Below are 20594 nucleotides of genomic sequence, written 5' to 3'. Positions count from 1 at the left end.
CAACCCAGATGACTTTTCCCCTCACCTTTTCAAACATACTCTTAAAAGCAACTCCTTACAACTTAATTCTAAAAGTTAAAGTTACCTTACATTTGCCATTAGGGTGATGTTTGAACTTGCCTTGATCTGGAGACTTTTTAGATAAGTGATTTTACTAGATAATTTGACCCTATTTTTTTTTTTTAAAGAAAAAAGTCACGAGATGCATTTCTATTAATAACCTTTGCTATTATTTGTAGCCAGAAACAGAAAATTAATTATATTCCTTAAGACTAACAAAGAAAATTATTTTCCTTATTTCCCACTCTTTTTTATTAAATATTGGCCTAAAATTTAGGCTTATCTAATTTGGGAAAGAAGCAAAACTAGAATACTCATTAAAGCAATATAGCAACATGATAATGTTTAAAATATAGAGGACAACCACCACTAGTTTCACGATTCTCCCCAACCACTATTAACATTTCGTGTATTCTCTTCCAGGCTATATTTGTAGGTATGTGCATATGCATATGTACTTGTGTTTGAAGTGAAATTCACATAACATATAATTAACATATAATTAACCCAAAGCCATCTTGTTGGAGCCCATCTTATCCTTTTCACCAATACATTCCATCATCCTCAGCCATTTTCTCCCCTCTTCCCTGTAGTACTCCAAAGTCACTTCCCACAATTACAGGTTTGAGACCTTGCTCAGCTAATGAGCTCCTCACATTTGCAAATTCACTTGTTTCCTCTGTGCAAGAGTCTTCCCCTTGGATTACTAATATACATAGATTTACTCAGATATATATTTCCCTAACCAAGATAATTTCAGACAGTGTTTAAGGGAATACTGACTAGTGAGAATAAGAATTTAGGGAGAGTGATGCAATGAGAGAATTGTAAACCAAAAAAAGCAATTTGAAATTTTAGATGGTGACGTAAGAAAATAGTAATAATGGCCCCTTAGTATGTTAATTCCAAAGCCAAACACATTAACAAGGACCTCTTTGAAACTGTAGGTAAGAGAGATCCTGAAACATTTCTATAAAGCACAGGAAGACAGAAGAAAATTAATCTATACTCATTATTACTAATCTGAGAGAATAAAATATCCTTAATATTGCCTTCAGTTATTAGACTGCCTTTCCCCATTAAATATCAAGTTGTTCAACCGTACATTTTCTTTTTTTTTTTTTTTTCTTTTTTCTTTTTTTTTTAAAGATGACCGGTAAGGGGATCTTAACCCTTGACTTGGTGTGGTCAGCACCACGCTCACCCAGTGAGCGAACCGGCCATCCGTATATGGGATCCGAACCCGGGGCCTTGGTGTTATTAGCACTGCACTCTCCCGAGTGAGCCACGGGCCGGCCCGAACCATACATTTTCTGACCAAGGAAAATTTTCAGAAAAATTAACCCTTCTTGGCTGGTTGGTTAACTCATTGGTTAGAGGGTGGTGATAAAACCAAGGTCCAAGTTTTGATCACTGTTACCAGTGAGCGGCCAAAAAAAAATTTTTTTAAAACCCTTTGTATGATCAACAAATAAATAGTTTGCTATGTACAAGGCACACAGGAGGAAAATATGCTAATGTCTAGTAATGAAACAATACGATAAAGCTGGATAAGCACAAGAACAGTTTAAGTCTAGATTTCCTCTTTACCAAACTCTTAAAATAGACAAACTGACCTCACCATCGTCAGCTTCTCCTTCACACCCAATCAATTTTCACACAGTGCTGTCAGCATGAACTTCCTTCACACTGGGCTCTGATATGTCACTTTACTGGCTAACAATTTTTAATGGCTACCTGCAATCCAGCAAGAAAACTTGTTAGGGCTGGCCCGTGGCTCACTTGGGAGAGTGTGGTGCTGATAACACCAAGGCAATGGGTTTGGATCCCTATATAGGGATGGCCGGTTAGCTCACTCGGGAGAGCGTGGTGCTGACAACACCAAGTCAAGGGTAAAGATCCCCTTACCGGTTATCTTTAAAAAAAAAAACAACAAAGAACAACAACAAAAAAACTTGCTAACTTGCCATTCAAATGACAAACTGAACAAGTGAAGTAAATGTAAATTTAGTAGTGGAAACAAAATTTAAAAAGGGGGGCTGAGTTGGTTGACACTTTCTCACTGGCAATTGAGCCTTTCAGGGCATGGGAGGGGGCCTGAATTGGTTATCTGACATCTCTTTGGCAACTGAGCCTTTCAGAGGCTTTAGTTCTTTCCTTTGTGACTTGTTTCTCAATCTGTTGTACTGTTCATCTCTTCAGTAACAGCCATGTAAAGATTAGGGGAAAAGCATTCCAATTCAAGGGAATCTAGTGAAAAGGCCCCAAATCTGAGGGAACTTAATAGATCTGAATGCCTAAATGACAGCTAGTGTGTTCCCACCTCAGATGAGTTGGTGCAAGTGTTGCAGGCCAGGAAGAGTTTTGGACTTTATAGTTGTCCGTATGTCTGCTTCCCTGATAGACTGTGAACTCCCTGAGGCCAAGAACTAGACATTTCTTCCTGGATAAGCTCTTCATGTGGCTAATTCCAATTTATCTGTCTGGCCCCAGCTTAAATGATGTGTCCTCAAGAACCCTGTGTGTATTGCTCTCCCTTGTTTCCTACTACCCAGCATAGTGTCTAGCATATAGTCATAGTAGGCGCTGAGTAATTCTCTTAAATGAATAGCTTATTAAAGAGCACAGAAAAAAGGGGGCATAGGAGAAGCTTGCATCTGCCTTGTGTTTGGGTGAGTAATGGAGAAGAATCTGACAGGTTAGGGGATACTCTAGGCAAAGGTGCAACGTGTTGTCCCCAAAACCCCAAGACAAAAAGAGGAATAGGGAGGCAAGACTTTTACTAAATTTAGATTTTATCTAGAAAGAAATGTTAAGTCATTACAAATTTTTTGGCAGGGACATCAGCCAGATTTGCATTTTAGGGGGGAAAAAAACCCACCAGCAGTGGCAATGTACATATTGGAAAAAAGTAGTTCTACCATTGCAATGATTTTCTAAATCATGAACAGTCACAGTAAAGATTAAGAAAGGTGACAGGTATGAGAACAAGTCAGAATCAACAGAGCTTCAGAATATATCAGAAGGGAAAACATGATGAATGTAAGTGTTTACAATAACTTAACAGTAAGTACTTACTATATGCCAGGTACCACAATATTTATTAATTTAGATAATCCTCTCAAGGATTCTATATGGTCTAAGTGGTCAGTATTCTGAAGAATGAAAAAAATGAAGATTAAAGAAAATTGCATGAAGATCAAAGAAAGCTTCTTTGACTATGTAACATACGAACTGAGATATGGAGATGAATATGAGACAGGGGGGCAGGGTGAAGTCCCTGAGGCAGAAGAATGCACTGTATATTTATGGAATGAAAAAGGAAAGTATAAGAGAATTAAAAAGCAGAAGGGAATGAGTGGTATGAGAAAAAGCTGAATATGGCACCAAAGATCAGGGTAAGAATTTGAGTTTTCCTAAGAACAGAAAGCCACTAAAAGGTTTCAAGACAGTGACATGATTTTGTGTTTTGAAAAGATTACTTGTACTATGGTGTGGTCCACATTAGAGAGAGACTACGGTGATCCAGGTAAGAGGTGATGGAAGCCTAGGCGAGGGTGGTTATGGTGGAGATTCAAAGAAGTAGCAGATGGAGTCACAAAGTATTTAAAAAAGAAAATCAAAAGGCATCAAAAGGATTAACTGGATATGGGGTTTGAGGGAAAGGGGCAAATTTCAGGTGTCTGGTTTGGGCATTCACTGTTCACTCAAAGGCAGGAGGCCAACACTCCTTCTTAGAAAATTCTACCAAGTTCACAACTTCAATGCATTATCTGTAACTTCAAATAAAGTATTCATTTATATATTTTCCCTGGGGTGAGGAAGATGACAAAGGAAGGCTACCAAGAGTCTAGACTTTAGAGAGCATCTTCTATGAAACAACAAACTTAGAGAACCATACCACATACAAGTTAATAAATAATGGCAATTAGGAGATTTAACTGTGCTCTATTTTAACTAATTGATTAGCCAAAGGAATTACCTCTTGATCCTTTAAGCAGGGTAAGGTATCTCTCCCATGTGCACTCAATAAGTATTTGCTCAATGAGGAATATACCAGTCACACTGTGGAATGAGGTATGTATTGAGAAATTGTAGAGTGACCTAAATCGCTGTTAAAAGAGCATACATCAGCTGCTGAAAACAATCACACTAGACTTTCAATTATAAATCTCAGCAGATAAAAGAAAATAAAAGGGCTATATAAGAATTTGGCAGACTGAAAGGAGATTAAGACTGACAATTAGAGCAAAGAGCACCTGTTCACACCAAGTCAATACAGGAAATAGAAGAAAATATTAAAACCTAACTTGTATCCTAAGATAAACAGGAGCAGTCTGTGAATGAAAAGATAAGTAATAAAAAACAAAAAGACAATTTAACCTATATGCTTATATATGCATTGGCTATCTCTGGAAGCAAGCACAAGAAACCAATGGCCAGGATAACATGATGAAGATGATGTATTTTTCACTGAGTATGTTTTTGAAAATATTTATCATGTACACTGACTCCATTCAAGCACAAATACAGCGTATTTTAAAGAAACACCCATCCCACTTTCTCCCCCCAAAACTCAATAGAAGCATCAAATAGAAGGGATGCTACTGAATGCCTAATTAGTGAAGACCACCTTGAGGAACTCTCTCAGAATCCAGAGCAGAAAGTTTAAAAGCTGGAAGAGAGAGAGAGAGAAAAAAAAAAAAAAAGAAACCCACAAAGAGTAAATGTTTAAAATTGAGTTATCTGTCAACAGGAGTTTCACAATGAGAAGCAATGATCAAAGAACAAATATGAAGTTTTCCTGAGCTAAAGAAAGGCTTGATTCTTTGGATCAACATGGTCATTCAGTACAAGACAAAAATGTTAAAAGAAAAAAGCCCTGAAAAAGTTCAAGTGGGAAATGTGTGGGAAAGCCCACCAACAACTACATTCTTTACATAGAAAAGAGTACCAGACTGGTGTCTAACTTCTCAAATGCAGCAGTAAATGTAAGAGGACAACAGAAGGGTACAGTGGAAAAGATACCTGGTAAGGCAAAATATTACACATGTGAGATAACAAAAGACATATCAGTAGACACACACCTCAGAATAACAATCCATGGAAATTTTCTTTCCTTTCTTTTTTTTAATGTGGAAAAACTTCAGCCAAACAAATTCAAGACTGATGAGTTGTGAATTTATCTAAATCAATATTGCTAAAACTCCTCTTAAGGGATTCTAAAAACATAAGTAATGTAATAATAACAATCTGTAACTAAAACTCCAAATAAGACAAAACCTGGAAAATGGGGCAAAGGGAGAAAAGTAAAAAGACATGTTAAAATATTTATCTTAGACATATAGAAGGTATGTTTTATTTATCTCAGTCTTGGAAAACTAATAAAATCTATGAACCCTCTCCCCAAATGTTTACACATGTAAAAAAAATTTTTGCTTATAATTTCAGGGGATCAAGGACTCCCTGAAATCAAGCCATGAACTCCATGTTAAGAACCCAGTATAGATACTAATTATTCAGCTGATATATTTAGAGAAAATATAGTTGTTTGAAATTTAAGTTTTCTAAAAATGCAAGCATGTTTTGATATTAGGAAATCAATCAGAATAATTTACATATTAAAAGCAAAGGAGAGTCTAGAAAAGGCAAATTTATAGACAGAAAGCAAATCAGTGATTACCTTGGACTGAGTGTGGGAGCAAGTACAAACTAATCAGGCACAAGGAAACTTTATGGATTGATGCAATTATTCTAAAACTGGACTATGGTGATGGCTTCACCACTGTCACTGTCCTGTACAATTACAATGGGTGAACTTTACAGCATGCAAATTATATATATTTGTATTTATTTATAATAAATATATATTTATATTTATTTTATATATTTATACCTAATAAAGCTGTTAAAAAGAGCAAAAGAGAAAAATTATACACTCATATATAGTTCCTAACATGACATTTAATAAAACTTAATTCCTGTTAAAGAAACTCACTTAGTAGGAGAAAAACTCCAGTTTTTTAGCTCCACCTTCACCCCCAATTACTTCACAGCCTTCTAGTTTCCGTGGTTCTTACTGATGCCAAATCCTCAGCCTTTTAGGAGTTTAGGGTTGTAAATCAGGTTACTTCTTGGCTTTATCCACTGCCTACTTAGGCTGCAGCTCTCTCAATTTTGTTAAGAAGTCACTTAAACTCATCTATTTGCTTTTCAGCCTCCAAAATTTTGTTGATACTGTCTCCTTTCCAAATCTACTTTGTTCTTTATGGGCTTATGCCTTAAAAAAAAAAACTTTCTCACGTAGTTTTGTTAGGATTTATAAACAGGAAGAGTAAAAGCATGCCCAATCTGCTATCTTTACCCAGCAGTCTAAATTTAATCTTGATTCTTTAAGCTGCTTTTAGTTGGGCATTCTTCCTTGTGGTTGGTTTTATATTTTAATCTCCTAAATGATAAAACTGAGACAGAGATATGAAAATACAACGTAACAGCAAAGGAGAGGATAAATGCATCCAACAGGAATTAAAAAGAAAATAACAAAAAAATCCAAAAAACAGAACAAAACAGGGATAGGGAGGAAAAGGAATAGAAACTAATCTGAGAGAGCAAGAGCAAGAGAGAATAAATTTTTAAGATTAAAGACAGTTGGGTCTTCAGATGCACAAGGTCCAGAAAGATACACTCAGGAAAAAAACCACACCAGTGTGGGTACATTTATGAATTCCAGGAATAGAGAATTCTAAAAGCTTCCAGAGAGAAAAGTGACAGAATCAGACTGGCATCAGCAACATCAGAATGTTAAGACAACAAAGTGGTAACTTCAAAGTTCTCCAGAAAGATTCTGAATTTGGAATGACACTCCCAACCAACCAGTCAAGCAATCAAGAAAACAGGTTCACTAAGAAAATGTTACCCACATATTCCATGTATTCTATTTTTTAATTACAAAGATGCATTCAAGTAAAATTGGCAGAGGGTGGGGTTTGGAGGGAATCAACTGAGAGGCCAATACTGGAGGGAAAAGAAAAAAAACAAACAACCCCCCCCCCCCCAAACAGGAACTCCTGAGTATCTTTGAATGGACTGGTGAGAGATAATGGACCAGAGTAGAGTACTAGGGGTGGGCAGAGGTCAAGTTCTGGATCTATTTTGAAAGCAGAGCTGATAGATTCAGATCACTTATGAGGTATGAGAGAAAAGAAGGATGACTCCAAGGTTTTGGCCCTACCAACTAGAATGGAACCATCACTCAATTAGATGGGGAGGCTGATGAAAGAACAGGTCTGGAACACATTGAGCTGAGATGCCAAGTAGTCATCCCTCCAGGTGGAGATGTTAAAGAGGCCAATTGTCTCCTACAAGCCAGGAGTTCAGAGGAGAGGTCCAGGACAGAGATAGGAATCAGTTATGTATAGATAGTACTTGAAGCCCTAATAAATTGGATGAGATCATTAAAAAAGTGCAGATAAATAAATAAATAAATAAATAATTTTAAAAAGATATAGAGGGGGGAAAAAAAAAGAGAACTGAGCCCTGGTGCTCAGCTGAAGGTTCAGGAGTTCAAAAATCAACAAAAGAGACTGAGAGACAACCAGTGAGATAAGAGAAAAAACCAGGATTCAGTTAGGTGAAGTAAATGCTTCACAGAGAACAGACCAATTGTGCCATCCAATGCTGACTGGTTAAGTAGGATGAGAATAAGAATTAACCACCGGATTTAGCAACAAGGAAGTCTTTGGTAACTCTGATAAGAATAGTTTCTTAGGGCCGGCCCGTGGCTCACTTGAGAGAGTGTGGTGCTGAGAACACCAAGGCCATGGGTTCAGATCACTATATAGGGATGGCCGGTTAGCTCACTTGGGAGAGTGCGGTGCTGACAACACCAAGTCAAGGGTTAAGATGCCCTTACCAGTCATCTTTAAAAAAAGAAAAAATAGTTTCTTATCTATAAAAATAAAGTAAAAATCCAAATAAAGTGAGTTCAAAAAAGAATGGGCACAAGTGGTACAGAAAACTTTTTGAAGGAGTTCTGCTATAGAGGGAAGGACAGAAATGGGGCAATAGATAGAAAAGAGGAAATGCAGTTAAAGTATAGTGGGGGGTTTTCTGCTGTTTTTAAGATGAGAGAAATAATGGTATATCTGTAAATAAAAAGATATGTCAGAGAAGGAAAAACTGAGGAGACAGTATAGAACTGCAGGAGCAATGAATCATCAAGAGGGGATGAATACTGCACAGCAGGAAGGGTGGTCTTAGACAGAAGTAATAACATTTATCTATATTGACCTGAAAAAAGGAAGAGATTTGGGGCACAGATGCAAGTAACTGGTAATGTGGGATAAGTTTATCAAAATTCTCTTCTGTTTGCCATTCTTTCCTCAGTTAAATAGGAAGCAAGGTTAATGGGCTGAAAGTGAACATGGGAGAGGAGGTATTGGAAGATAGAAGAGAAGTGGAATAGCCAGGTAGAAAAACGAAACGAATCGACTGTGGAAATACAGTATGACTGCTGGGAAGTGACCATGACTTCTGAGGTTAGTGAATACAAATTTAGAGTGAAACTGGTCAGCATGTCTGCGTTGATATAATCAGCAATTTCCCCACGCTTGTATAAGAAAGCAAGAGGGGGACAGGGTGGGGTTGAGGGTATATACACTGATTGTGATGACTGCTTAGGGAATTTAAGCAGGATAAAGAAGGAAGTAAAGTTATAAGGGGAACAAGGGACAGTGAAAGGTAGTAAGATCGAGAAACTGTAGACTACAGTAGGTTTGAATGACTGATAGAGTCGGGGTACTAGAGAGACAGAGCACCTTGATAGAGATGGAAATGGTGGCTGGAAATAACAATGGGATAGCACTTACAATAAACCAGTTAATTCTTTATATTACCTCATTTAATTAACAGAATGACTCTGAAAGATGGGCTTTGTTATCCCTATTGAAAAGGTGAAGAATTTAAAGCTTAAGGTTAAATAACTTGTCTTAAGGTCAAAGAGCTGCTAAGTACTCTAATTGGCTTTTTGGGTCACATTTTCTTCCAGAAACAAACACACCCACAGACAAAACTAGAAAGACCCTTGTAAATACATTATTTTACAGAACTCACACTTCATCCATTAAAAATTTACTTCAATGATATCCAGTCTTAAAAACAACTAAGTATTACTTTAGAGCATGAGAGAAAAGAAAAGCAAATTGTTCCTGTAGGAGGGGGCATCTTTTAGGACGGAGTAATTAAATTCAAGTTAAACTACCTGTAGTTACTGCTATTATAAATAAGGCACCGAGTTAAATACAAATACTCTTGCTAAGTATCATACACAGATACAATTTCTTTATTCTCCCTATTTTCTTCCTTCTACTACTATTTTCTTCAGGCTTATGTTTTTTTCTCTACTACTACTTTTTTTCTATGTGGGATGGTTCATCTTGAGCCTGCGGGGAGCAAGCTGGCCTCAGACTTCCCAAGTCCACCTTTCTGTACCTCCAATTCTTACGCATCCAAAGACAGGGAACAATAGACACGCCTTTGTAGGAGGGCTGTTTTCTCTAATTCTTTTTTTTGGGGGGGTGGAGTGTGGAGGCTGGCCGGTATGGGGATCAGCACGCTTGACCTCTGTGTCGTAATGCTGTGCTCGAATCAAATGAAGTAACTGGCCAGCCCTGATGTTTTCTCTACTTCTCATTCAGAAAGGTATGGCTTATCTTACTCTACAAGAAAATGAACAGTTAGTTTTTGGCACCTAACTTTAGACTCCTAGAATTACCAAGTATTTCTGTGGACTAAATAGCAACAATAAACTGTTTACAAGGCTCCAAGTTCTGGCAACCTCACTAAATAGGGTAACCAAAAGAAATTGTGGCTTGAAGTGTCATGAGATCTTTATCATTCTAGGTAGCAATTTTGTGCATTGAGATTTAGATTCCCAAGTCATGAAGAAATCTTTAAGCACCTCACAGGTATTTTATCCATCTTACAAAAATACAAAGCCTTCCACTTTCTTCACTGGGACCACAGTTTATGACTATGTGGCTAATTAACAATCAAGAAATAGATAAACTATGTCAGTGGGCAAGACTTAGCAGATTACTAAAGAAATAATCTGTTAACAATTTACCTGCTTTTATAGCCTTCTTCTAATCCGCTGATTTTAAGGACAAACCATTTTAAAAGCAATTGGCTTATATAATCACTCTTCTTCACAAGTCTCTTTTTCCAATGCAGTGGCAACCTGGTTTCTATAATCATTCTAATCTGAGTGATTATCCAGGTACAGCTAACTATAAGAATTTTTCCATTTTAGATAAGAATTTCATTTTAGTCCATTAGGCATTGTATTCACTTACAGACAGGTGTGAACATAACTGGACCTATTCCACAAACTATTTTATGCGTGTCACCACATTATAATTTCCTCCAAGATCTCGAACAGATACTTCCGTTAAACTTTAAATGAAAATTATAATTGAGCTTGAGTCACAAAGTAAAAGTTTACTTCCCCAATAATGTCAATTTTGTCATAAGACTTCATCTTCTTACATCCCTACTCACTGAAATTCTCCAAAATCCCTTACTGTTTTTTTTGGGGTGTGTGTGTGCATATTTTAATTTAACAGGAAATAAAGTTATGAACACAGAAAAGCATTATTTAGAGGTATCCCCAACAGACTTCTGCAAGCTAAAATGCTAAATTATTTCCATTTATGCACTCATTAAATAAACGTTCACTCACCCAGGAGCTCAAACTCTGGAGGGGGGAGGGAAGGTAAAGACAGATAACACATACGCAAATAAGCAAAGAAGATTAAGTATAGGTTATGCTTAGTGCTAGAAAGAAAATAAAATCAGAGCTGTGACAAAGACTACAAAGTGTAACAAACTGCAGAAACAAACTGCAATCCAAATTACCCTATAAACATACTTAACAGACTGACATCAAAGCCTTTCTAGGCTGCCTTTAAGACTTCTTTACATTTACTTAGGTTCGAAGGATCAAAGCCCATCAAACTTACCTCAGTTTCACTAGACAGAACTAGAGCTAGTTTGTGAAATCTCTAGCAGAAAATAAAGAACATTACCCATTTAGCAGCACCTCTGCAATTAGGCTTTCAATTTTATATAATGTGACCATACAATCTATTATCCAAACTGCAACATTTTCAAGAGAGAAAAGGGACATTTTTAATCATTATGCCAGAACAGGCACAAACAAGGACTTTCTACCAGGGCAAACCAGGCAGTAACTAGCCACTGGTTTCCTCGTACCTCATGGAAGAAGAAGAAAAAAAAAAGTAGACAAAAATTTCAAGAGTCATTTATAGTTACAGATATATTTAAATTATAAGTAATATCCAAGTAAAGAACCTAAAGCATAATATGGACCATATAAACCAAGTGGATCCCTTACTAAATTTAAAGATCTAAATACCTCACACCATCACAAAATCAATTTCAGGTGCATTATAGGCCTAAATGTGAAAAAAACAAAACCAAAAAAGGTTTAAAAAGATAAAGTATCTCCGTGGCATTGGGGTAGGGAAAAATACTGTAGAAAAGAAAAAGAAACACTAGCCCACTAGCCATAAAAGAAAAGACTGATAAACATGTCTACCCTAAAATGAAGAACTTCTCATCAAAATAAACCATTAAATGGGAAAAGATATTTGTAATATATACATCCAACAAAGGATTCATATTCAGAATACAGAACTTTAGAAAAGAAGTACATTTCAACGGGTGGAAGATTTCAAAGGTACTTCATGAGAGATGAAATCCAAATAGCCAAGATTTGAAAAGGTGTTCAACCTCATTAGTAATTAGGGAAATAGAGATCAAAACCACATACAAGTATATACCCACCAGATTGGCCAGAATTAAAATATATGATATCAAGTATTGTTGGTGAGGGATATGGAACTAGAACTTTTCCATATAAAAACTGAAGTAAAAACTAGTAAACTACTACTTTGGAAAACTCTTTGGCATTATCTAATAAAGATAAAGACACACAATTCCCTTGTTCCCATGATTCAATTTCTAAATACATACCCTCAAGAAAAGTACAAAAACATGCATCAGTGCACTTAAACATGAATATTCATAAAAACATTGTTCATAATAGCCAAAAGCTGTAAACAATCCATATGTCAACTATAGAATACCCAAAACAACTGCAGAGAGAACAAACTTGTGTTATAGTCAAGATGGAATACTATGCAACAATAAAAGCCAAAAATAAAATACATACAAGATAATTCAATTTATATAAAGTTCAAAAATGGGCAAAATTAAACTTTTATTTAGGAATGTAAACTTACGTGATCAACCTATAAATGTCAGAATATCCTTTACATCTAGTTTAAAATGGTGGTAGTCACAATGGGAAGATGTAGGTAGTGAAGCTTCTGGGATGCTGGCAGTGTCTGTCTTGCTCTGAGTGGTAGTTATAAGGCTCTTTGTTTGAAATATCTAATTTTTATATTATGTATTTTTTCAGTATGTATAGTAATATTTCCCAATAAAAAAAAGGAAAAAAACTTTTCCAGGGGGCGGGGTGGGAATTCTGAAGAGAATTCTAAGAATGTTACTCAAAAAGATTAACTTTTTTTTTCCTTTTCAAAGAGATTAACTCTTAATCCATAGTTTAAAAAGGGGTAACAGGGATCTCTACATCTAAATACACAGTATATTACCATTCTTCATCCGAATTTTGAAAAAGGTGGAATTTTCAGGTAACACCTTACTCAACAAGTCATGTAAATTCTAAAATTTTAAGACCGAACTCCCTATTTCTAACTTTGAAATCTGAAATAAGTGTCCAGGGATGGCCAGTTAGCTCCGGTGGTTACCCGTGGTGCTGATAACACAAAAGCTAGCCAACAAAAAGAAAAGAAATTAAGTCTCCAGTATTCCAATATTAATTGGGCAGTTATAAAGTAGTTTTAGATTAGATAATACTACATAGATCAAGATTTGATAACTCCAGTTTTTGCAAATATGATTAAATCCCCCAAACCTGTTAAACATTAATTTATACTCTTAAGGAAAACCATATATTGATATATGTGGGATTAAATATCAAAGCCATAAGTGCAAACATAAATTCAATGACCAAAATCTTTTCATTGCTATATTCATACACTTATCAAAGTATGATACAAGGAACAAATTATGTTTTGTCATATGAATTAATGTCATATGAATTTAGTATAGACTAATAAAATATTTATTGATTCCAGAAGCTGCTTTTCAGACAAATTTTTTTAAATGTGGGTTACCAAAACATAGACGTTTTTAGGTTCTTGTATAAAAGGGTATGTATAGTATTAACACTTTGGGAATTCTAAAAATGTGAGTTATTTTTCTTTGTGAGGAGTAGGTAGCACAGCCAACTCATTGGTAAGTCCCTAAGCTGGCAAGACACCTTGAAATTCATATCAGGTAAAACAATGCTTTTATTTATTTTTTGGCAGCTGCCTGGAAAGGGGATCCCAACCCTTGCCCTTGGTGTTGTAACACCACACTCTAATCAGCTGAGCTAACCGGCCAGCCTGACAATGCTTATTGAAGTTATTAAACCACTTTAATGAGAAACACTGTTTTCAATCTGTATATGGCTCTCACCAAAAACTTCAGAGAGCCTTTTTCATAACCACATAAAGTCATAAAAACTAAAACACTATACTGCTAAATATCCATCTGTAAAACACAAGAAACATAATATAAAAATAAGGCCAAGCAAAAACTAGGTTATTTAAGAAGCATCTTGGGCAAGTCTTTAATAACCACTAAATTCCATCATGCATCTTGAAATACAGTAGATTTCTAAAGACTATGAAGAGTTAACCAGGTGTTTTAATAAGTTAATGTGTCAGGACACAATGTTTCACAAGGCAGAGAGAGAAGTTTTGGGGTACTCCCTGTTTTTCACACTACTCTTTTTTAAACAGACTAGGTAATTTTTAAAAGTGTAATTCAAAGATTTTTAGTAACTGAGTTCTGCAACCATTATCACAATCCAATTGTAGAACATCTCATATTACTCTTTTGTGGTGTGACGGTTCTGTAACACAGAGTCCCAACACCAGTGCTAGAAAAGGACCTACCAGATCATCCAAAAAAGGTCATTAATTACTTGTTTGATACTATGAAACGACTCTCCTATCAATTAACGATTAAAAAAATTATACAGATTTAGAGAATTTTCTTCCTATCCTGTCCCTACCACGCTATGCAGTTCATAACTCCACCAGATGTGTTAGGAAAATTACCTCGATTACTTGCTCCCCCCTCCTAAGAATTCCAAACTGTTGTGAGATTTCATCCAAATTCAGGAGCTAAAGTTTATTTTCTTTCTGGTTTCCTGGCGAAGCAAAGGCCTAACATGTGTGAACGGAAACAAAACCCACACAGACTGTAACATGCTAAATACAGTACTGGGTAGGGACATCTTCCTCCTCAACATCCGCAAGAGAACTCCCTTTCCCAGCGAGCATTCACAGGGTCACTCAACGCCCACTAATCACTCAGATCTACCTTTTGAACAAAGTCCTAGATTAAGTTGGAAACCTCCTTCCGACCAGCAGTCCAGAAACAGGGTCGCCGCCGCAAGCATTTTCAACGTGCACCCTAAGCAGATGGTTGCACAACAAGCTTTAAGAAGGATTCCAGTTTAACAGGTAAATACCACAGATGAGACAAGTAGGATGTGATCTGCTCGATGGCATTTCGAGACCGTTTGCGTCGCAGAGCAAATCCAAAGTTTTGGCACATTACTTAGAGTTCACCTGAGGAGTATCTCCACGAATTGAAATTAAGAACGTGAGAAAATAGGTGCTATGGAATCAACAAACCAGCACTAAACTCAAGCTAAGCGGAAAAATTCTTTGAATACTCAGGCTTTGTTTTGTGATAAGACGACAGAACCACCGAATTTCAGAGTTGGAAAACACGTATCTCCGTGTTCTCCGGCTGGTTCTCGGACTTCAGGACCGCCCCGCCCTCCGCGCACTCGGTCTTGTAGTTTCCGGATTTAAGCCGCGGGCCTTCGGGATGGAAGCCAGGGAGCCCGGCGAGGCCGCGGCCCTGCCCGGCCCGCGACGCCAGAGCCGGGAGGGAGGGAAAGGAGCGGCCTCCCGGAGGACTACGGAAGGAGGGAAGGGAGCGATGAGGCCGCGGATCGAGAGAGGACGCAGCCCCGAGCGGGCGCCCGGCCCGGTACCCCGCCCCGAGGCCCGCCCCGGAGTACCTTTGGCGAGGGCTACGGTGGAGTTCTCGGTGTCGATGGTGTAAAGGATGCCCTCGTAGCGGATCTCCGCCTTGGAGATGAGGCTGATCTTGCTGCCGATGTAAGGAGTGCCCCCGCTCATGGCGCCGCCGCCGCCGCCGCTCCCGGCCGCTCGCAGAGAGGCAGAAACCACGCCGCTGAGGCCGCTGCGCACGCCCGCCCGCTCGCTCCGTCGGCGCCTACAGCAGCCGCCTCAGACCCAACATGGCGACGCGTCGGCTCCGCTACCCTCCCCCAGCCTCCCGCCCTCAAGCCGCGGCGCGGCGACGGCGGCGGCGGCGGCAGCGGCGGCGCGGGGCATGCTGGGCGGGCGAGGCCGCGCTCTCGCGATACTCTACGGCGGGCGGCTGCTGACTTCTCCGCGGCCTCGGCGTGAGGAGTTTCGGAGAGAAGCGAAGTGCACCATGGCACCGGGACACCGCGGGCAGGAGTCGCGCGCCGTCCTCCTCCTGACTCCGGCTGTGGCCTCCGCCATTTCCAGACGCGTTGTACCTTATCATGAGCCCCTCGTCTTTGCGTGCGCGGGCCCCCTTGCCTGGAAAGTTGCCCACCCCGCCTCCAGTCACGTAGAGAGATGCTGGTCATCCGTTTAAGACACTGTCCTTTCCCTTTTGAGGACACGGCGCCCCTGATGGAGCTTTCATGGTCCCCTTACAGCATCGATAGTCCAGTGAGTTTCCCCCAGGCTGCTGAAGGACTCAATTTTTAGCCTGCCCTGTCCAGCTCTTTCAGGTGGTCTGATCTAGGCTCATGGCTTTCAATGCCAGTATACGCTGACCAATTCCAAATATTTGTCTGCAGCTTTGATCAGTTCTATGAACTCCAGTTTCATGTAAACAGAAGCCTCAGCCTCTCAAGTGGGATGTCAAATTGGCATCTCAAACTCTGTGTCCAAAGCTATACTCCCTATATCCCCTTCTATATCTGCCCTTTTGCTGCTGTTTCCCGTTGAGGTAACTGGTACCACTTACTCAGCTGCTCAGACCAGAAGCCTCGGAGTCTTCCTTGACTTCTCTCTCACTGCCACGTCTGTTCTGACTGCAAGTCTTGTCCGTTCCACCTATAGAAAATATCCTGAATCTGACCACTTCTTACCATCTCCACCCCTACAGTTCTACAACAAGCCACAGTTACTCTGGCCAGGATTATTGCAGTAGCCTCCTAAAATTTCCTTCTACTTCTACTCTTGCCACTAATAGTTTATTCTCAACACAGCAGCCAGAGGGATCTTGTTAAAATCTAAGTCAGATCATGTCCAACCTCTACTCTAACTACTCTCCCTTCTGATCCCATGTCATACAGAGTGAAGACCAGACTCCTTACTTGGGCTTGTGAGGACATACACAATTTAGCTTCTCGTCACCTCCCTTCCCCATTTTGTTCCAGTCACTCCTTCTTCACGCAGAGCTTTTGCACTTTATTCCAGACTCTGCTAAATGTCGCCTTTAGAAATGACTTCTCTGACTGCCCTGTTTCAAATAATGCTACCCACATCACTCTATATTCCTTTACTCAGCTTACTTTTTCTTCATTGCATTTATCTCTCTCCAGTATGTCTACTTGTGTGGGTCTGTCTCCTTCACTAGAATGTAAACGTTTTGAGGCAGAGACATTGTTTTGGTCACTGTCATATTGTCAGGGCCTAATACAGCACCTGGCACAGGGAAGCTACTCAGTAAATATTTGCTGCATGAATGAACAGCTGGATTAAGGCAGAGAACGGGCGGAATGCTTGATGAGCTGAGTGAACAAATGATGAGATGCCTGGCATAACAGAAAGGGGAAGGAGAGAAGACTAAGGATGTGATGGGGCTGGTGCACAGTGGCTTCAAAGGAAGGCTATGAAATCCCTGGTTCTGTACAAGGTCTATGCCAGGGAGTTGAATTCTTCTCTTTGTTTTTTCTTCTCCATTCGAGGCTTGGGATCCAGCTTATGCTTCCTGAGTGAGCTCATCCTTTTCCATCTATAAACTGATGATTCCCAGATTTACATCTCCATTCTAGATCTCCGGATCTCCAGGGTCATACTAACTATGCAGTAGATGCAATTGCTTGGGTGACCAACTCACTTCCAATTCAAGTGAGTTGAGGCACTTCTCAAATTATCTGCATCTACTGCCCTCATCCCCCAAAATAAACTGCCCTTTATGCCCTCTCCCTATCCCTATCACAGGCCCCAGGACTCATCTAGATGTTCAATCCTGAAACCAGGAGTCCTAATCTAGCTGCACACAATCAGTCACCAATCTTGTTGATTCTTTTTTATGTTTTGCAATTCATTGTTTCCTGCACCATAGGGCATCAGGAACTACGCATAAATTCAGCTGATGAGTGTGGTAGCGCATAGCGTGTTATGCATACGAATCTCCAATTTATGTACTAGAAACAAAGTTGAGAATTATGACACATTTTACTAGCATAGCAAGCTTCCTAGAGTCCAAAACCCTTGTTGCTTCCCTGCTTAAGAGCTCCCAGCAGCCTCCAAAAAAACAAAAAAAACCTCCCTCCTGGGCCGGCCCGTGGCTCACTCGGTAGAGTGCGGTGCTGATGGCACCAAGGCCCCGGGTTCGGATCCCATATACGGATGGCCGGTTCGCTCACTGGCTGAGTGTGGTGCTGACAACACCAAGTCAAGGGTTAAGATCCCCTTACTGGTCATCTTTTAAAAAAAAAAAAAAAAAAAAAAAAAAAAAAAAACCTCCCTCCTCATTGAATGTTTTAAGCAAAAGAAGCTCTAGAATTTCTATATTGGAGGGGCTAAGGGGTAGCAAACTGGTTGGAAGGGGAAACCAGGAGGATTAGAGGCTTGTCCAAAGCTATGTCTCTAGCTAGCACACTGTTTTTTACTTACATTTGTCTTTGCTTTGTGAGTCCGGGGGGCAGCTAATGGAGAATATTGGAAAAACAAGGTCCCTTCTCACCACCCTTTGGTGTGACCACTGCTCTTCATTGCAATTCCCGACATACTGTCTGTACACCTTAGTTTCTGGCTACGGTGAATTGCTTACCTCCCAGAACGTATGTCTCATTCTCCCTCCTGTAATTGTTCTTTCACCTCCTGTTTGATCCAAAAGGCTCTCTATCCAATTTCCATTTGCAGGCAAGATTCGAAGTCACCATCACACCATAGACAAAAATTAGCTCAAAATAGATCAAAGACCTGAATTTAAGAGCTAACACTATAAAACTCTTAGAGGAAAACATTGGGGGTAAATCTTGGTGACCTGGATGGTTTATCAGATATGAGACCAAAAGCTTAAACGATCAAAGAAAAAAATAGATAAATTGGACTTCATAAAAATTTAAAAACTTTTGTGCTCCAAAGGACACTATCAAGAAAGTGACAAGTTAAGGGCTGGCGGGTTAGCTCAGAGCGTAGTGTTATAACACCAAGGTCAAGGGTTTGGATCCCTTTATCAGCCAGCTGTTAAAAAAAGGAAAAAAAGAAAGTGAAAAGACAATGCATAGGATGAGAGAAGATATTTGCAAATCATAGATCTGATAAGGGACTTGTGTATAGAATATGTTAAAAAAATGCTTACAACTCAACAATAAAAAGACAGATTGCCTACTTTAAAAATGGGTAAAGGATTGGAATAGACATTTCTCCAAAGAAGGTATGCAAATGGCTGAATAAGCACCTGCTATGGTCTGAATGTTTATTTTCAGAGCTGGGAGGCAGGGGTGAGGGGTGGGAACGGGGAGTGACTGCCAGTGGGTGCAGCATTTCTTTTTGGAGTGGTAGAAATGGCTGGAATTAGATAGTGATGGTTGCACTACTTTGTGAGTATACTAAAAACCACTAAATTGTACATTTTTAAAAATGAATTTTATGCGAATTATATGTAAAAAAATGTCAAAGTCTCTATATATTATGACCCTATTAAAACTATTATAGCAACATGGGCACATGCTTATGAAATAAATTTGTATTAAAAAGCTGAATACAGCCTAGCAGAGGCGGATCCTAAGATGGCGGTGGCTGCGGCAGTTGGCGTGGAGTAGCGGAGGTGGAAAAGGCGGCCACTGGGCCTTATGCAGCCAGGAAACTTGTGGACCTTCCTCTTGCCATCTCTTAAGGGAGGACCGCTGCTGGTGGCCGGTCGTGGGGGCTGACCGCCACTTTGCCCTTGGCAGGAGAGGCTGCCTTGTTTACAGGCAATAGCTTTGAAGTATGGAGCAGGAAAAGAACTGTTTCTTAGCTGCAAAAGCGAGTCTCCAAACAGGGAACATGGCGCTGGGCTGCTGTTGACGCTGCCAGGACCCCAGAGGCTGGGGCCGCGCTGAAGGTGGCCAGCTGCCCTATTCATGATTCGAGGTTTCAGGCCGGCATAAAAGAAGATTCCTGGGAGCGCCCAAGCCATGCCGCGGGACCAAGTGAGCAACCCGAGGCGGCGGGAGCCGAGGACTGGGACGGTGATGACGCAGAGGCAGAGAGGGAGCCGCCCGGCCCAGCCCAGCCCCGTGAGTGACCCCTGCTCGGGGGGCGGACGCCCGCTCGGCTTCCGCCTGCCCCACCAGGCCACTAACTGGCCCCGGGGCTGCCTCCATTTTCTCAGGTGGTGGCGGCTCCGGCCTGGCTCGGCCAAGCCTGTCCTCCTCACCTGGCTTGGCTCCTCACTGAGCCTTCCCACTTGCTTGCCCTGGCGCGGGCTTCCCGGGACCTGCGGGCCGGCCTCCCTTCCCACTCCCTCCGCAGTTCTCTGGCGGGGCTGGTGGCGTGGGGCGTCCCTGGCCAGCGTTGGGAGGGCAAGGAAGTACGGGCTGGGCCAACTGTCACTCCACCACACCCTGGGCTCCGGCCCCTGGTAAACTTCCTGTTACCCGGAGGCAGATACCATCTCAGCGGCCACCAGTTTGGGAAAACGCCTAACCGATTTCTGGTTAGGAATAATGTGGTTGGAGAATTCCCGAGTTCGCTTGAACCTGCTGGAGAGCTGACTGCGGGCGGGCACAGGAGTCGGTCTGCGCCGGGGGGGATTCAAAGGTGAACCGTGCGCTGTGGGCTCCTCCCCTGAGGAGCTCATGCTCTGGTGTGGGAGATAAGACAAGTACACAAATAACCGCGATACCAGGAGGAAGGTGATAAGTCCCGAGAAAGATCTACACAGTGCTACAAAGGCACCCAGAGCGACTGGTTGTCTGCGCCTAGCAGAAACCTGGTAGACTTCCTGGGCAAGGCGGTGCCGAGCAGGGTCTTGAAGGCCCAGCTGATTGACAAGGGTTGCAGAAGACATGTCCC

The 20594-nt window shown here is 40.5% G+C and overlaps 1 protein-coding gene and 1 non-coding gene across 5 annotated transcripts in view; both read right to left on the bottom strand.

The window, feature by feature from the left end:
* Positions 1-15612, bottom strand: part of LSM14A (LSM14A mRNA processing body assembly factor) — a 53416-nt gene extending 37804 nt beyond the window's left edge. For all 4 annotated transcript variants that reach the window (XM_063111211.1, XM_063111212.1, XM_063111213.1 and 1 more), the window contains exon 1: positions 15314-15612. In XM_063111211.1, coding sequence (XP_062967281.1) covers positions 15314-15434 — 121 coding nt within the window. In that variant the 5' untranslated portion in view covers positions 15435-15612. The remainder of the gene's footprint in view (positions 1-15313) is intronic.
* Positions 9476-9605, bottom strand: LOC134389846 (small nucleolar RNA SNORA38). The gene has a single exon (XR_010024804.1). It is a non-coding gene; the product is annotated as a small nucleolar RNA SNORA38 (small nucleolar RNA).
* Positions 15613-20594: the final 4982 nt, after the last annotated feature.

The sequence above is a fragment of the Cynocephalus volans genome, chromosome 10 (genome assembly GCF_027409185.1).
Source record: "Cynocephalus volans isolate mCynVol1 chromosome 10, mCynVol1.pri, whole genome shotgun sequence".
In the NCBI taxonomy this organism is placed as follows: domain Eukaryota; kingdom Metazoa; phylum Chordata; class Mammalia; order Dermoptera; family Cynocephalidae; genus Cynocephalus; species Cynocephalus volans.
This window is presented reverse-complemented; position numbering and strand designations above follow the sequence as displayed.